Source organism: Topomyia yanbarensis, chromosome 1, assembly GCF_030247195.1.
Source record: "Topomyia yanbarensis strain Yona2022 chromosome 1, ASM3024719v1, whole genome shotgun sequence".
Lineage (NCBI taxonomy): Eukaryota > Metazoa > Arthropoda > Insecta > Diptera > Culicidae > Topomyia > Topomyia yanbarensis.
Genome location: NC_080670.1, coordinates 48,693,826 through 48,711,573, shown reverse-complemented (window position 1 = coordinate 48,711,573; position 17,748 = coordinate 48,693,826). Strand labels below are relative to the sequence as shown.

At 37.9% G+C, this 17,748-nt stretch overlaps 2 protein-coding genes across 2 annotated transcripts; both read left to right on the top strand.

The window, feature by feature from the left end:
- The first annotated feature begins 4,810 nt into the window (after nucleotides 1-4,810).
- Nucleotides 4,811-14,910, top strand: LOC131677556 (alkyldihydroxyacetonephosphate synthase-like). Its single transcript, XM_058957434.1, has 2 exons — nucleotides 4,811-6,188; nucleotides 13,572-14,910. The coding sequence occupies exons 1-2, from the start codon at nucleotides 4,866-4,868 to the stop codon at nucleotides 14,013-14,015; spliced, it is 1,767 nt and encodes a 588-aa protein (XP_058813417.1). The 5' UTR covers nucleotides 4,811-4,865; the 3' UTR covers nucleotides 14,016-14,910.
- Nucleotides 14,911-15,698: 788 nt separating this feature from the next.
- LOC131677554 (integrator complex subunit 12-like) lies at nucleotides 15,699-17,093 on the top strand. The gene is made up of 2 exons (XM_058957433.1): nucleotides 15,699-15,801; nucleotides 15,890-17,093. Exon 2 carries the CDS (start codon nucleotides 15,898-15,900, stop codon nucleotides 16,945-16,947), a length of 1,050 nt encoding a protein of 349 aa, XP_058813416.1. The 5' UTR covers nucleotides 15,699-15,801; nucleotides 15,890-15,897; the 3' UTR covers nucleotides 16,948-17,093.
- The last annotated feature ends 655 nt before the right edge of the window (nucleotides 17,094-17,748 follow it).

Sequence of the window (17,748 nt, the reverse complement as noted above, 5' to 3'; positions counted from 1 at the left end):
AAGAATTGTGAAATTTTCATCTATGGAGTGATGTGCAGCTATGTTTGAATTTTTTACATGCACAAAAAGGCAAGTCGGGCCTGGCAGGCCCGGTTTGTATGCAATATTTACTAGGAATAGCACGAGTTTTATACATTAATATTTATCTGAAAAAAAAAAACATTTTGATGAGTTCATGTTCATATTAGCAGGAATTTTTTTCATGTTTTGATTGATTTTATCTTTTTACCTTTTCTTATAAGAAAAAAATCTTGAAAGTTTGAGCGAATTCTATACATTTCTTTTATAAGAAATGTAAAAATAGCATACGATAATGACGTGTGTCATATTTTTTTTGGTAAATACTTTTATTTCACCCACTGTTGTCTACTTGATAATTATTTGGATACAACATAACCTGACTCTGTCGTTATTGTCCTTTTTTGTTGTCTATTCTTTGTGTTACAGTTGTCGTAATTATTCAATTTGTAGGATCTAAAAGCAACAAAAAGTTGAAATGGCTATAAGACGATATGCCCATGTTTTCAATCGTCTCAAAGAATCTGAAATAATGGAAGAAATTCGAGCAAATTCAACAGCAGACGATTCCGAAACTGATTTGCAAAGCGAGGATGAATGTGTATGATATTGCTTCCGACGATGAATCTGATGCAGACTCGGAAGAAAAATCTGAATATGTAATCCGGTTATGCATCAGAAGAAATTAATAGCAACCCAGAAACATTTATTGGTCGTGTTCAAACGAAATGGAGCTCAGAACCAATCGACAGTCAACGTGAGCTTCCGAGTACTCACCTTTTGGAAAAATTGAACTTTTTAAATCTATCGCCTTATACGCTGAAATCGGAATTTGCTGCGTGTTCGTAGTCATCATCCTGTAATTCCGGAACCGAAAGTCGGATCAATCAGAAATTAAACAGCAGCCAATGGGAATGTTGTACTTTTCATTTGAAACCAAGTTTGTAAAAATCGGTAAAGAATTCGCTGAGAAATAGGTATGACATTATCTTAGGAACTTGGTTCCCCCGGGGCATCAAGAACCGCCATAGCTGACCAATGTGTTCGCAGTGCCTTCGGTGGGTCATTAATGATCTAGATCTAGACATGCAAAGCCAAGTAATGTTGCACATATTTTAATATATATTGCTTCATTTGGACATCATGGTGGTATCAGTTTCTATGCTAAATTTGCTGTGTGATTGTACTCTTCAACACGTAACTCCAGAACCGAAAGTCTGATCAATAAAAAAATCAATGGCGACCGATGGGAAGGCTGTACCTTTCATTTGAGACTAAATTTGTACAAATCGGCCTAGCCACCTCTGAGAAAAATCGGTGAGATTGTTTGCCACACACATACATTCATACATACACACACACACACACACACACACACACACACACACAAACAGACATTTTACGATCTCGACGAACTGAGTCGAATGGTATAAGGGATTTGGCCCTGCGGGTCTCGGTTTAAAAAAATCGAAATTTCGACCGATTGCATAACCTTTCTATATGAGAACGGCAAAAAGGAGCTTGAATCTAGACGGGCCTGAGAGGCCCGGTTTGCCCTTTAATGTTAGGATTTTAGCTTGCCTTCACAAGGGTTAAGAGCGATTAAATGGCGCGTTCCCTGCGCGATTTGGGGGCGATTAAAGGGCGGGTAGAGCGGCAAAAAATGACGGTGGCAAATCGGCCAAATGTTGCATTTAAAAGAGCCCCCTAATTGCCAGTAATTTGCTGGCAAATTGAAGGACAATTAGCGCATCCGATTTGGCAAATAGCCCCCCGTTAGCCAGCAACTTGCCCTTTTTGACTGGGACCCGTTCATTACGGCTGATACCTTCATTATCTGTTGTATCGTTGTTGTTTTTTCACTTTATTGTTATTAATTATTATTGTTACGAAAAGTTGTATCAATTTGACTGTTAGCAATAAGTTTAGCACTAAGATATCATTGGGGCTGTGAATTGCATGTTGGTGTATATATGACAAATACAAATAGTTATGGAATTGGCGTTTCGATTTCGTCTCATCAGAATCCGACACTAACTTAATGACAGAACTAAGCTAGCGCCGGATTAATTTTGCTAGCTCTAAAAACGGATACACTATTTGTGTTTTTGAGCGAACCCTAGTCCTGCATGATGTCCCGCACGAAAAGGAGTTCAGATTGAGCTGACGAGAAATAATAAAATCGAAGCTTGATTTGGCTTAGCAAGCCAATGCAATATGCACTGTGCTATATTTGCGATTTTTCTCAGAAACACAAATAGTAGGGTAACAGGGGTATTTTGGACCGCTTTAGGAAGCCCTGAGAAAAAATTCTGAAAAAATACAGTTTGGCTACATAATCTGGATCATTTAACGGGTTAAGATGTACGGCTCTATCGTTTATTTTCGAAATCTAGTGTTCTAAATTGTCAAATACACATATATGCTCAGGAAATGTTACAAATTTTGAAGGTGAATTTTTCTAATTTTGGACCACACAATTTTATTTTGGGCCGTAAACAAACTATATTTTGGACCATCGTTTTTCCTTTGAGCCGATGTTGAAAACATATTTTGGATAGATCTTACTCAGAGTTGCTGATTTTCAATAGGTTTGTTTGAACTTGAAGGAGGAACAAATCTCAAGGCATACCCTACTATGTTCAAGTCGCAGTTGTTGGTTGCATTATTCGTTCAAACAGCCGAACTGCTCAATCATTTTCCATTTCAGTGACCCTGAGAATATCTCTCTACTGGGGTAATAAACAGGACTTTCAAGCAAAACTAATCTGAACATACTTCTTACTGTTCATGTATGCTTGAAAACGCAAAATATGTCAACATTGAACCTAAACCGACCTCTACAGAGCAGATTACAGATTTGGTTGGTGAATGAAAAAGCATCACTTTGAAATGAAGACGTACGGTTTTATTATGGAAATCCCGCCAACTTGAAAGTGTAGGCTGTAGCGAAGCTGTAAATTTGAATCACGGTAGGGGTGGATTGAGTTTAAAGTTGGCATTTGAAACATACAACACATTTTGGACACTAAATGTTCACATTTAACATATTTTTATGATGTGTTCATACATTATTGACTAAAAAGTGCTTTTCTGTAAATTAATAGTAAACTTTTTAAAATACAGAGTAGGTATGCGAAGAGATGCCAGAGCTATTTGGGAGCATGGCGAAAATATGTTTCCCTTTAAAAATAACTAATATATTTTGGACATATCAAAAATAACAATTCCAACACATCTGATCCTTTATATCAATTTGAAAACATTTTCTCATATCTTTTATCAGCTTAATAATCATATTTGCATGTTTAAAATGTATGCACTTTAGAAGTAATAACACTTCAATGTTGGTTATAACCTTACCACTTCCTAGTGTTTTTGGACCATTAAAACTGAAATGTGAAGACATGTTTAAAAATTTTCAATTTACTGCTTCCTAACATACCATTTCACTCAGAATAGAATGGGAGATGCTTTCTAGTGTGATAATTTCAGTATTGCATTAGTAATATTTCAATTTGTTGTGAAGTTTAAATTGTAAAATGCACGAATTATCACCAAGTGGTCCAAAATATGGTAGTGGTCCAAAATACCCTCGTTACCCTATTTTCGGTTGTCGTATTCTGATGATATGAAGTTGAAACACAAATTCCATAACATTACCAAAACATTTTTCAATTTACATAGAGAAATTAGTGTCCCACATTAGAGCCCTAATCATCTGGGCTGTTTAAGCGTGGGACGGCTCGCGGTTGGAGTTTTTCCGTTTTCTTTTTTCTGTTTATTTTATCTCTCATCTCCCTTGGCCTCCCATTCTGGCTCACATAGTTCAAACGAACTGTCTGCATTTGGCCTTAATTTTTGTTCGTATGCGCGAGTCCCGTCTCAGGTTTAAACTATATAAGTAAGAGTAATTAAGCAGGAAACTTGCCAAACTTGAATTTCAACCGAACCTTTCAACAAATTAAACGGCCAAATCAACTATTAAGTGGCCTTTGGAACAATTTGACAATCAATTTCTGTCCCATAAATCTTATTCCTCACCAACGGTGTGGACCCGTGCGGGCAATATTACCACACAGTTGGCACGGGCCTCTGCGGTTGAAAGAGAGTAGGTATCAACAATACAAAAGTGAAATTAACGACCGCATTTTTTTCCGGTCAACGGTCGTATCTCAAGTATCTAAAACAAATAAAAGAGGCACCAAAATTGTCGTTGGTTGTCTGACTGGAGGGGCCACTTGCGGTCCGACAGCATCGCTATGCTGGAACTACGTAGCTGAAACCATTCCCAATCGCCGGTGGTGGTGTGTCGAATGTATAGTAAATACAACGCATAAATGCCAACTCATTTTAATTATTTTACAACACCTTCATTCAGTTTTTTGATTGCCTTTTCTTTTGAACGCCATCGCGATCAACTAGGAATGGAACCAAGTGCTCTCGCTTTGTTATTTAACCCAAGTGTCTGAAAAATCAATAAACATTACCTATCACATTGCCCTAGTCTCACCCGTGGACTACATAAGTCCTTCTCCGGTCAATTTCGTTCTGCTTCGGAAGATTTCAACTCTATTCCCCACGTCGAAGCGTCGCGGCACCTTACCAAACACAGTTTATTATTCCGAAACGATAGAGAGAAGGTCACAAAAATTTTCGCATCCCAATCGAACGGATCTAAGCGGTCCGCGTTTCTTATATCACACACGCTCCTACACAACAACTGTATGGCATCTTCGGGCGCTGGAGCCAGTTACAAGATTTGCTAACAATTCAGTTCTGGTTCAAACTCCAAACGGTTCGGTCATAATTCGGTGCCGCGGTTGGGACACGATTTCTATAATAAAATGGACAAGTTTGAAGCGAGAAAAGTTACCAGCATCTTCCCGAAGCGCCGTCAGGATATGTTTCGGTGGGACGGTTGGGGTTACAAGGATTGCAAGTTTGTGTACCAGAATGGACAAATGTCCTTTATAGGAGACCGCTATCCGATCTGTGGTCGAAGGTTGGATAATTTTCGTGACTGGGTTGTGGGTATGTTTAATATCGATCCAGCGATGACCAATCAGGCTGCCGTACCACCAACGGAATTTCCGGACCCGATTCGGAACAAGGCTTTCTTGGTGGATTTATCGGAAGCTGGAGTGGATTACTCGGAGGAAGGAATGGACCGCACGATGAGATGTCATGGGCAAACGCTGACGGATGTGGAGAGTTTACGGAAGCACAAGTACAAACGACTTCCGGATGTAGTGATTTGGCCCAACTGTCACGATCAGGTGGTGCAAATTGTGGAAATGGCTTCACAGCATAATGTTGCCTTGATTCCGGTTGGTGGGAATACTTCGGTTTCGTTAGCCTCGACTACCCCGACTATTTACGATCGAACAATTGCAGTAGTGGATATGACACAGATGAATCGTTTGTTATGGTTATCGGAGGACAATTTGACGGCCTGCTTTGAGGTCGGAATTGTTGGACAAGATATAGAACGGGAGCTGGGGATGCTCGGATTCACTCTTGGTCACGAGCCAGATTCGCACGAGTTTTCCACTTTGGGTGGATGGATTGCAACCCGAGCTTCTGGAATGAAGAAGAATCGGTACGGAAACATTGAGGATATCGTCGTCCGGGCAAAGATGGTAACCGGAAACGGACAGTTGGAGAAACAATTTACGGCCCCCCGAGTCTCGATCGGACCGGATTTTGATCACCTTATATTCGGATCGGAAGGAACTTACGGAATCGTTACGGAAGCAGTGGTGAAAATTCGACACCTTCCAGAGGTACGGCGTTACGAGTCACTGGTATTTTCCGATCTCGAAACCGGAGTCAGTTTTCTTCGTGAGGTGGCAGAAAAGCGCCTGCAGCCATCCAGTATCCGCCTACTCGACAATATTCAGTTCAAGTGTGGAGTGTTACTCGATCCACCCGGATCGTGGTACACTGGATTTCTCGAGTATGCAAAGCACTTTTATCTGACGACCATTTGTGGGTTTCAAATGGATCGTATAGTGGCGGTGACGTTGCTGTTTGAGGGAGAAGCGAAAGCTGTAGCTCATCACGAGCAGGAGGTGTGTGCGATCGCGAAAAAGTTTGGTGCCATTCGGGGTGGTGAACACAACGGTCGAAAGGGGTACATGTTGACCTTTGTGGTAGCGTACATTAGGGTGAGTAGAATCACTTGCTGAATGTTCAGAATACATAGTAAAAATGTCGTAACTTTAAACTGACGTGATGAAAGATTGCGGCAGCTTGAAGGTCGTTTTATCAAATGCATCATTTATTGTGCTTTAATAAGCTAGAATCGTACTTTCCGGGATATTAAACTTGCAATATAAAGAGTCAAGCCATCCGCTTATCAACATCGAGTGTGGGAAAAAATATGTGAAGTGTTTAGCACGGTTTACTGCGATGTTTCTCGTGACCGTTGTGACCCAACGGGCGTTAAGGCAGCCGCATATCTCAGGAATTTGATCACGGCTTTTGACATGGGAGTTCGTATCGGATTAGAAAATTTTTCGTCGCAATTTCTCCAAATAAAGATTTTGCAGTTTCCAATTACCAGTTTGTTTCAATATGGCAGATTTTAAAACTTAATAATAATTAGTAATAGGTAATAGTAATAATATGCATTTTTCCGAAACAATGTATGTTGTCTTTTTAGTGTGGACATTTTGAAATCGGTGATCACGTTTTCCGCAATTGAGTTCACATTTCGGGACACTTGCTTTATTGTGTAGACTCTGTTCTGTCATGGGCAATCAAAATCTGCTCTTTAATTTGAAGTATTGTGCTTTCCATTCATTTTGACGCGGCGAATTAAATTAGCGTGTTCGTTTGTAAATCCTAAGCAATGTCATAAAATCTACATTCCCAAGTTTAATGTGTGCTAATTGGGCACGTTAACTGAAATTGTTAATTAAGGGGTCTCCTCATCAGTCAGCAAAAAAATCGATTTTGTTTTGCTTCAATCGTTAGAATTATTATCAATGAATATTCTTGCAAAGTGTCTGAGTATAGCTGATTAACAATTAATAATCCTTGAGTATACTTTTTTTTTGCTTCTAAAATCTTTATAGCCCTTTTTTCGTGCACGATTACAAAAAAAGAACTATAAATGCTATGTATACAAGTAAAACACTGTTTTTCAGATAATTTAATTGTGCATAGACTGAACAATGAAAATGCATTTAAAAAAATATTTTAACATATTATTCAAGTAGTTACTGCTAAAAGGCCAAATCGAGTACTTTATTAAAAAATAACTAAAGCATTTTAAATTTCAACATTAAATCACTAAAATAGTCCATTCTATGCAAAAAAGCCCTCCGAATGAGAAAGAATTTCACTTGTATCAGGCAGAGATGCCAGATTTGCAGATATGTCTGCAAATTCGCAGGATTTAAATATTAGCTGCAGATTTTTTCGATGACGCAGATGTTTGCAGATTTTTTAGTTTTGTTTGTTGCAGATATTTACTGATTTTTTTAGTTTGATTGCAGATATTTACAGATTTTTGAAAATAAAGGCTTTTGGTTTATAAGGTAAAATTTACGGGCTGAATCGGAGATTGAGTTGTCAACGGCGAGCTGCTGCACGACTAAATATTGGTTCAAAAATACGCAAAAGATAATTTGTTTCTCTTGTTGTTTTCATGTTCAAAAAATCCTGAAAATTAAAATTTTTTTGAGCCGCCTATGAGGTGTCTTTTAAACTGATTGATTCATCCCATACACGGAGAGAATATATTCGTAAAGCTGCTACGAATTGGTTTCGTACGGACAACCTTCGAAAACTTAACGAATTAGGGGAACTGAGGGCATGTCGGACACCTTGAGCGCAATCATTTTTCTAAAACTCCACAAAGCTCATAAAATTGTATATTCTGGGCATAATCCTTGTTTAGATGGTTCTTAACAAGATATATTTTTCCGCGTTTCAAAAAATTGGATTCATTAAAAATCATTGGTTGCCATAAAATGGAGAAAAATGACATTTTAAAATCGCTACGGGCACAGAGAACAGACATATAAGCTAGAACAAACTTTCCTGAAAAATCTGTGTAAACATTTAAATGAAAATATGTCAAAAATCACCATCGCATAAGGTTTGCATGCGTTAGTTACCATTATATCCAAGTTTGCACACAAGTCCCGTATAGCGATTGCTGGGCGATCGAAGCGCCGGTCAGTGGCAAGTTGCTACTTGTTGTTGTCATTTCAAAGCGACAGTTTTCTTTCTTACACAAGTTGAAAACCTTACTTGTATGTCAGTTATCAGTGCTACGGGTAAGACCAACATCCCAAAGGGACAAGAGCGACACCCTTTTTATATTTGCTTGTGTCAATTTTTTCATTAAATGTGTTGTGTATGTGTGATAAAGTGTAATTATGTGTATGCGTAATGCAAATGCATGCTTTCTGGAGTTTTATTGCGTAGCATGAGGAAGATTGTTCGAAAGCGTGGTGTTGTGGTGTAAACAATATTTAACGCTTTGTTTATATTATGGTATGATGTTTTTTAAAGTAATCTTTTCGAGCTTTATTACCACTTGTGTAGCCGATATAAAGAGTAAGATCAGTTCTGCAAGCAGAAGGTATCACCTGTTACCAGGATTCATTCACTTAGAAGTAACAGACGCTTTGTAGTAAGGTATCCGGTTCGTCTTATGATTTTTCGGAACTCAGTTGATCAATAATCCGACGGTCGATGAAAATTGTGCTTCAATATCATTTCAGAAACTCGTATTTGATTATACTATTTTGCGTTTTTAATAAACCTATGAATCACGCTCAATTCGACTTTTAAATTTTTTTTGCCGTTTTTGACAATACTGACAAGAGTTAAATGCAAAAAAACAGCTTCCATGCATTTCAAGTATTAACATGATGTAAGGCTTCATGAATGCAGTATATCGAGATGAAAAACGATATTTAAGAAAGTTTCTTAAAGCCGGTTCTTCTAAACTCGACTCCTGCCAGCAGAAGACAAAAAATCTGCATATTTCACATCTTTGCTCTTACTTGAGTACCATATTTCATTTCTTTAGGTTAGGAATCGGCGTTTCAGTGTGTTATTAATAAGGAACTCCGACGTTTCGAAGAAATAAAACATAAACAGTCGTAAATACAGCGTACTATGGCTCTACTCCTTACTCAGTAATCTCTAGCTAATTGTATGTTGTTAAAAAGTTAAAAAGAAACTATGACTACATACTAATCGAAATAAGAAAGGAAAAAAGAAAAAAAGAATAATTACTTTTAGGAGGAAGGTGACAGTTTCAAAATAATAAATTGTAACCGTAAAAATGTTTTCGAGCATTAATTTTACTTTTCTTCACAATTAAAGTTTGCAATTCCAGAACGACTGCACAGACACATATATTTTTTACACCATTCAATTCCACACTCAAGTATATACCATTAATAGCCAACTTTAAATATTTTGAAATTTTTATTATTTCCAGTCCTGCTTAGAGGCGATTTATATAATTGATAACACACAAAAGAAAATTAAATGCCAATTAAAACCAATCCTGACTTTCTAAAGACAAACGAAAAACGTTATTTTTCACGATTTCCTCCTACTTTCCAAAATATTATTGTCGTTGTTAATCACACTGAGTTTTGGTCTCAGATTTTTAGCAAATATTGAATCGTATGCAATTTTTCGGTGAGCAAGATTATGATTTCCCTAAGAGAAGAGACGACAACAGGCTTCTTGCTCTTCTTAATTTTCCCGACTAGGCCCTGCAGTAAATCTAAAGACAACAAGCGTTTATCGTTGCCAGGTTCCTTTTGTATGCTTTTCGCAATTGCTCAAAATAATTGTACCTCGAAAATCGCACCTCAACCAACAATTTACATTGCAACAGCTGCATTTAAAAATTCAATTTAATTTTTATTCGTGTCTTTCTTTACAGTAGACGTAACTATATCGTCATTCAGGATTTTTTTCAATTTGCATGAAATGTTGATGTGTATGAACAGTAGCCAGAATAAATTCAGCAGCACTGTTTTCCATCCCGTTGGTAAATTTAATAAACGTTCATGATTGGCAAAACGACCAATCGGAAGCTGGTTCAATATTGAGGTTAGGACTGGATCAAATTGGCTACGCGATTGCCTTCTCTTCTCTTAGGTTTACAAACATAAAACTGCGCATGCTATTTGAAGCATTGTCGCAGTTTTATGTTTTTTTCAAAAATCTATGTGTGACATCAAAATGCAAGCGTTATGCCTATTGATTTCACACATAGATTTTTGAAATTAGCGGAGGCAAATAAACACTGTTTGCTGGCACATAAACCTAATGTGTGTATTTTCAACACATATTAATCTTACATTCACAATTCATAACTATAAGGTACATAAAACCCGATTCTACAACAATACGCACATATAACTTATGTGTGCGCATACTTAGTTTATACAGTTGACACATAGAAGGTATGTGTGTGCGTGATAACATTAGCATCCCTCTAAGAACGGTTGGTTTCAAAATCGACATCGTCCAAATAACCATTCAACGAACGTCCATCGTTGGACCCGTGTTGAACGATTTTGAAACAATTTGTTGGACGTCTCAGTGGGATTTCTTTTTCATATGGATTTTAAATGGTTTGAAGCAAATAGAATTAACGTTTGGATTTTTTTTTCAATGTATATTTCTGAGCATCCCCTCTAAGAACGGTGGGTTTCAAAATCGTCCAATGAAGGACGTTGCTTGGACCAATTTGGACAACGTCCAAATAACCGTTCAACAAACGTCCATCGTTGGACCCGTGTTGAACGATTTTGAAACAATTTTTTGGACGTCTCAGTGGGTCTCTTCACGATAATTTGACAACTATGGGACCTCGGCTAAGAGATTAGTTACAATATCCAATTCCCACAATTTTTCAAATATCCCCATGATGCTTAAAACAATAGGTTCTCAATTTAGTGATCAGACAATATACTTCCAAAATTATTATTGTGCAATATTTATTTAAATAAGTTAGCATCAATTAAGGGGAGTGTATGGTGTAAAGTGCTCAAAACGAAAGTTATTTTGTTTTACGAAGGCAAGGCAACAATAGATCTTTTGTGTAATGTTTGGATCGCTGTATACATCCATTGTGCATGAAAACAAATATTTTCAGTCACACAGAGCCACACCTACGAGCGTTCCAAGAGTAGATGTTCAACCATTTCCAAGTCGAGGAGCGCCGCGGCGAACACGATAACTCTCGATAAAATTGTCTGATATGGGAAATTCAATTAGTTTTGTAAAGCGTAGACTTGTACTTAGTCGATGAACCACAAAAAAGTTCGAGTTTCGGAAAATGGCTTCATGAAAATCGAAAAATCTCATATTTACTGTAGAATACGCTCATTTTTTTTCAAACAAGAACTAAAAAAATCAAATCAATTTGTTGATTAGTTTTTGAGTTATCGTGTTCGCCAATTTAAAAAAAAAAAAAAGAAAAAACTGTTTCGATAAAAACGCTATTAAAGGGGTCCCGCATCAAATTGCATCACGGCAAAAACGCTGTAGAAAATGACCCAGTCACCGTGGCAAGTTAGTAGAAAGTTAGCAAAAGTTGAGCAAAGCGAAATTGGTGCTGGCTCAAATGCAACAACCGTTTCTGACAGAAGCGGTTAAACCAACCGATGCTGCTCACTTTTATCCAGAATCCAGCCAGGAATGCACGGCCAAGATCTTTGTACGCTTCCTGCCACATCTTTGTCAGATGTTTTGCTCGATTCGTGCTAAATTCTATCAGGTAGGAATTGCCAGGATCTTTGCACAGTTTATTTCCTAGTTATGCCAGGGTTTTCCTCGGTTCCTGTCAAAATTTGCCAGAAAACGCTAGCGAAACCGAGTTCGCCCTAGCTCAACTAACCCGACAGGATACGCGCAGGAATCTGTCAGGGCTGCCAAACCAAGACTGACAGAAATCTAGCAGAGCGGTCTCTGTCATAAAATATGGTGACTGGGACTGGGGACCCATTGGGTATTTTCTCTTGAAAATTTGGGTAGGTGTAGTTTTTGAGTGTATTTTTATCTCTGTCGGTTTTTCGAAAATTATTGTTATAGCAAATACGCGCTTGGAATGCATGGCTGTTTAAAACAAAATAAGTTTAGCGTGGCCACCGAGATTGCGGGAGACCTTTCTAGAGGTTCAATACTAACAATTAAGCGGATAGAAAAGTCGATTATTTTTGCCCTCTACACCAGACTCTTAATTTTTTTTTTAAACCAACGAATTTTGGTTTGGGGGGTGGAGGGTTTAACCCCACCCAATAAGATTATTTCAACATTTTTTGTTCGGTTACTCTATTTTATAAAACAAAACTATCGGGGAACGAGTTACTGGGAATGAATATTTCTTCACGAAAAAATATACCCTCAAAAAAGTGTCATTTTCACAAAAACATATTGACATATTTTTATAATTCATACCATTTGCAGTCAAAAATACAATTTTATTCTCGAATATTATTCCAAATGCCATTTCAAATCAAAATGCTCATAATAAACAGTTTCTGAAACGTAATAGTTCTCGAGATATTTTAAATTTTGTTTTAACAGCACAATTATTTTGTTTTATTTCGACCTTTTCATAGGGTATTCACGTTTCTCCATTAACAACAATAGGTTTTTTTTAAAAGGCCCATAAAATTTCCTGTAACTTTACCATTACCATCAAGGCGATATTGTAAACCATTTGAAAACTACATGAAAGCTAGATTTTATGGAAAATGATTGAATATACTAATACTATCTCTATCGCCGAAAATAAAATTTTAAAAACTTTTTTCTTCACAGAAAATAAATCCCATCACGGTCTTTAGTTGTACGCCCTATTTTGAAACTCTTTGTAGTTCCTATTTTCAACTAACCAAAGATATTGCAGCTATTCCTATGCTGGCTGATGTGCCCATATTATTGCTCTGTTTTAGTTTATTGTCGCTATCATTGAAAATTTGTAAGTATAGCGAAAGAACAAGTCATTGGAGTCAACAACAATTGAATGGTACCCGAATTATCCACCTTTTCATTAGTTCATTCTATTTCTCTTTCAACACTTAAACTGAGTGTCGAGAAAACAATCTTTTGTACAATCAATCACCTACATTCCGAGAATAGGTGTTTGAACATTAACAAGGATGTAAATACTTCTCCAGCAGCCGTTGCTACTGAATTTAAGATCGTAAAACACCAGAAAACCATACATCACGATTTGTTTACCGAAAAAACTGACGCACGTCGGTTTGATTGTCTCATATCATCGGCAGGATTTCGTTGGATGACCTATACAAACTACGTCATAGTGCGGTGGGTTGTTGATTTCTTTTTGTCGCGCATTATTGTTCTAAACTTTGGACTTTAAAAAATTTGCTCATTAATTTCGCACTTTTTATTCGTTTATTTAGCACGGCTCGATGCATGAGCTTGAGGGAGCTTAGGGACTTTTATTTATTTACAAAAATAAATAGCAATTTTATGTGTTTCCATTGAACCCTTTTAATTACAACTTTTCTTCTCCAAATTTCGCCTTCCAGGACTTCGCCTGGGATCTGAACATCGTCGGTGAATCATTCGAGACATCGATTGCGTGGGACAAGTGCATCTCTCTCTGTACCAACGTGAAAGCTTGCGTAGTACGGGAGTGTAAGAAACGAGGCATCAAGTACTTTGTCTTTTCTAACCGAGTAACGCAAAGCTATGACGACGGATGCTGCGTCTATTTCTACCTGCTATTCAAGCATTTGGACATCCCGGAGGACTCGCTGAAGATGTTCATGGAGATCGAAGAAGTGGCACGGGATGAGATTTTAGCTTGCGGTGGAACGCTGTCACACCACCACGGAGTGGGGAAGCTGAGAAGTAAGTGGTACCCCGCCTGTGTTTCGCAGACCGGCGTGGGTATATACAAGGCCGTCAAGAAAGAACTGGACCCGAAGAATATATTCGCGGCGGGTAATTTGGTGCGGCCGGAGCAGTGAGTGGTAAAATGGTACTTGGTACTTGTAAGCTATTAATTGTTTGTTCACTGCAGTACTGTACATATAAGAATTCATTATAATTGTTCACAAAAGATCATTTCTCGACAAAAATATGATTAGGGTGTATAATCCAACTGTCAAAATTAACTTTGAACGAATATTCCGGCCAAACCATTGATTGCCAATGATCGCCGTTAAAAGCGAACAAAATTAAGTTTTCTCTTTCGTTAACTGCTGTTAACAGCGCTCTTCGAAAGGCGGTTTGTCTGGAATTTCATATCAAAGTCAATTTTGACAGTTAGGTTGTACGCCCGTTTGTCAAGATTTACTCGCATGGTATTAGGTGCACATTAGAAGGTAGGGTAAACATTGTAGAATGTAAATACAGTCGGGATTCGCTGGTTGGACGACACTATATGTCCAAATAACGTATTTGATTCGCTGGTTGAATGGAAAATACATCTGCTCACATCTCTAATTATTGTCAGCTTGGTTGTTAAACTGAATTCGACACGAGATTTTGACATTCAGATGCTTTTTAGTTGGACAACTAGCGGAGGTCTAACTAAAAAGCGGTCCAGTTAAATAGTGACCAACCAGCGAATCACGACTGTATAAAAAAATAGCTTATATCTGTAAGAATCCTTGACCTGACACACAGTTAATATTAACAGCTAATCGTAACTATCAGAACAATCAATTACAAAGCAATCCTTAGGCTATTGTTTATTTCAATAAGTTTGTAACCGTTTTGGTACTTTGCAATGATAATTTAATATAGGATAAAATGTATAAGGTATAAAAAAATATAAAAAATAATATTTCGTCTTTTCGAACTTTAATACATTTATTTTCCTGATACTGATAATAGCGATAAGTAGTAGCAGCCAAAATGTTCGTGCATTTTTTTTTCTACGCTAACCATGTTAATTGTATTGTATGAATAGTTTGAAAATTGTTTAAAAGATTTCTCGAATGGTATTTATATGGACTGTTACACTGTTTTCATTAAACTCTACGTTTTACGTAATTCTTTTTTTTATTTATTGTAGTACTCAATTCTTAAACGTATTACGAACTCAAAAAATTAGACCGCCCTTATGGCACGTAAAAAGCTGGAATTTTATTTAATTCAAGACTTTTATTCAATTTGCATTTGATGTGTATGAAAAGTTCGCACACTCTCATCTGACACTCCATGGCAACCGTCGTACCATGAAATCGTATCGTTTTCACATTTGGTATCTCACCTTGCTTCTCAGGGTTGCTTATCGACTGAGCCTTCACTCATCAAAGACAGAGTCAACTTCAAGAGTCATGTACAGCGGTAGTCTTCTTACAATCTCCGTTTTTTCTGTGCTGAAAACTTTGCATGTATTTAAAACACAGTTCTAAACGTGTTTTAAAATCGGTAACAAATAGAACAGTGTCGTATAACAGTTTTAAATTTTAAAACAAAACTGTTCGAAATTATAAAACAAAACGCTCTGCTGGGGATGTGAGTGTTTCAGTTCCAGTTCTACTTTGAAACTCCTATACAAAATAAAACGCTCCTGAACATGCCGTTGTCGTTGTCCAGACTTTTATTAGTGGACATTAGTTATAGGAATTTGCAAGTATCTGGCATCCCTGCTGCTTTTCTTCTCTACATTACCGACTTCGTCGATTATTTTGCTTACTGCAAAACCGCAAAACTGTCATTTTTGTTGTATTCGGAAACCCGCTGTGTTCTTCTAAAATTATTAATTGAGTAAACGAAAAAAAGCTCCGTTTCTTGTAATTCTTGGTAAGTATTCTACCTTTTGAAGTTATGAAATCTATTTCTGCGACTAACATACGGTTTGTTTTTGGTGTTTAAAACTGGTTTCGCCCAGGCTGTCCAATGTCATCCGCAGTGGACATCGATCCTACGTTCAAGCATGCCCTGAAACTACTTCATTCTGCCAACACCGATTCAGCGGAGAAGATTCGGAATCTGCTGGATGAATTGATCAAACAGCGTCACGGGGGCAGCAAAACGCTTGCCAGCACGCTTCCCAAGAAGCACCTGGACGAGGAACGTTCTACTGTCGGTAGTAATCTTTATGTCCGGAAGCAGAAACCTGCTCCGCTGCCTGTTGCTGCAAATGTAGCGTCTTTTGATTCCAAACAAGAATCTCCTGCAAACAGTTTGTTGACCACAGAAAGTACTGCTCCTACGCCGGAATCACTGAGTGTTCCGCCTCCATCGGGATCGATTATCCTATCTATATCGGATGTTGAAGGGAACGATGAGGATGACGATGTTGTCATGGAAGAGGATCAGCTGAAGGAGTTGGAAGATTTGATGTGCATTGTTTGCAGAAGGATGGACGTTAGTGCTAGAAATCGACTGGTGGAATGTGCCGATTGTCACTCCCTGTATCATCAGGACTGTCACAAGCCGATCATTTCGGAGTCCGATGCAAACGACCAGGAAAATGCTTGGTTTTGCACTCTTTGCAAGGGAAAATCGATCAGTAAATCTTCCTCGTCTTCATCCACGATTGGATCTCCGGCAAAGGTTTCATCCTCGTCGCATTCTAAATCGTCCAGCAGTGGAAGCAGCCGGAACTACGAATCGTCGTCTTCGAAACATAAAAGCTCAAGATCTAGCAGTAGTAAAGAACACGACCGGGATCGGGATAGAGACCGAGACAAAGAACGCGATCGGGACCGTGATCGTGATCGGGACCGAGACCGCGACCGAGATCGTTCTGATCGTGATCGAGACAAGGACAAGGAGAGATCCTCTAAGAGTAGTTCCAGCTCAGGAACATCTGCAGCTACTTCGGCGGCATCGTCGGGTGGGGCAGGAACGCCTAATATCAATATTATCAGTGCCGATAAACGGCTTCAAATGATGAAAAAGAAGGCAGCAAAACTGCACGACAGTAAGCGAAAGCACAAATGAAGCGTTAGGATGAAACTGGGCACGGGTTCGTGGATATGGAAAAATACCGTGAAATGTAGCCAGTCTTATTTTTTCACATTCTTGTTATTCTATCTTGATATACATACAGCTATTAATAAAGAAATTGTAGTGGTGTCATACATAAATTCATGCCAGGTTTTTTGCGATACTTTTCGACACTAAGAAAAGCTTCTTCGAACTAAAAATTTCTTATTGAAAGACATACACTAAATTGTAGAGATGAATTAAATTTGAAAATACATCGTTACTATCGACTGACCTTGGCGATCGTTAAACTATGAATCGTTCTCGATGACATTTTTCAACAGCGAATTTTGATTAATTTGAAGCAGTTAGATATGAACTAACGATGTTAAGACTTAAAAAGCAACCCAAGCTATGTAATTGCTCAGATGCACCCTAATTTAAATCAACAAAATCTATTCATTGGGTTGTTTCAATTTGCTGTGTATAAATCTGCTTTTATAAAGCCACTTTCCACCAGATGCCGCATACCAAATTATGAATTCTCGACAAACATATGATTACGGCTTAAAAGCCAACTGTATAAATTCTCTTTGAAAGGAAATTCCGGACAAACCGTTACTGGCTAAACACAGTTCATAACAGAAGAAGAAAAGAAAAAAGAAGAAAACTTTACTACCAAGATCTGTGATAGACAAATAACAGTTTGTCCGGAATTTCCTTTCAAAGAGAATTTTGACAGCTGGCTTTTAAGCCGTAATCATATGTTTATCGAGAATTATTCATTTCACGGTTAAAATCAAGTACCCATTTAAG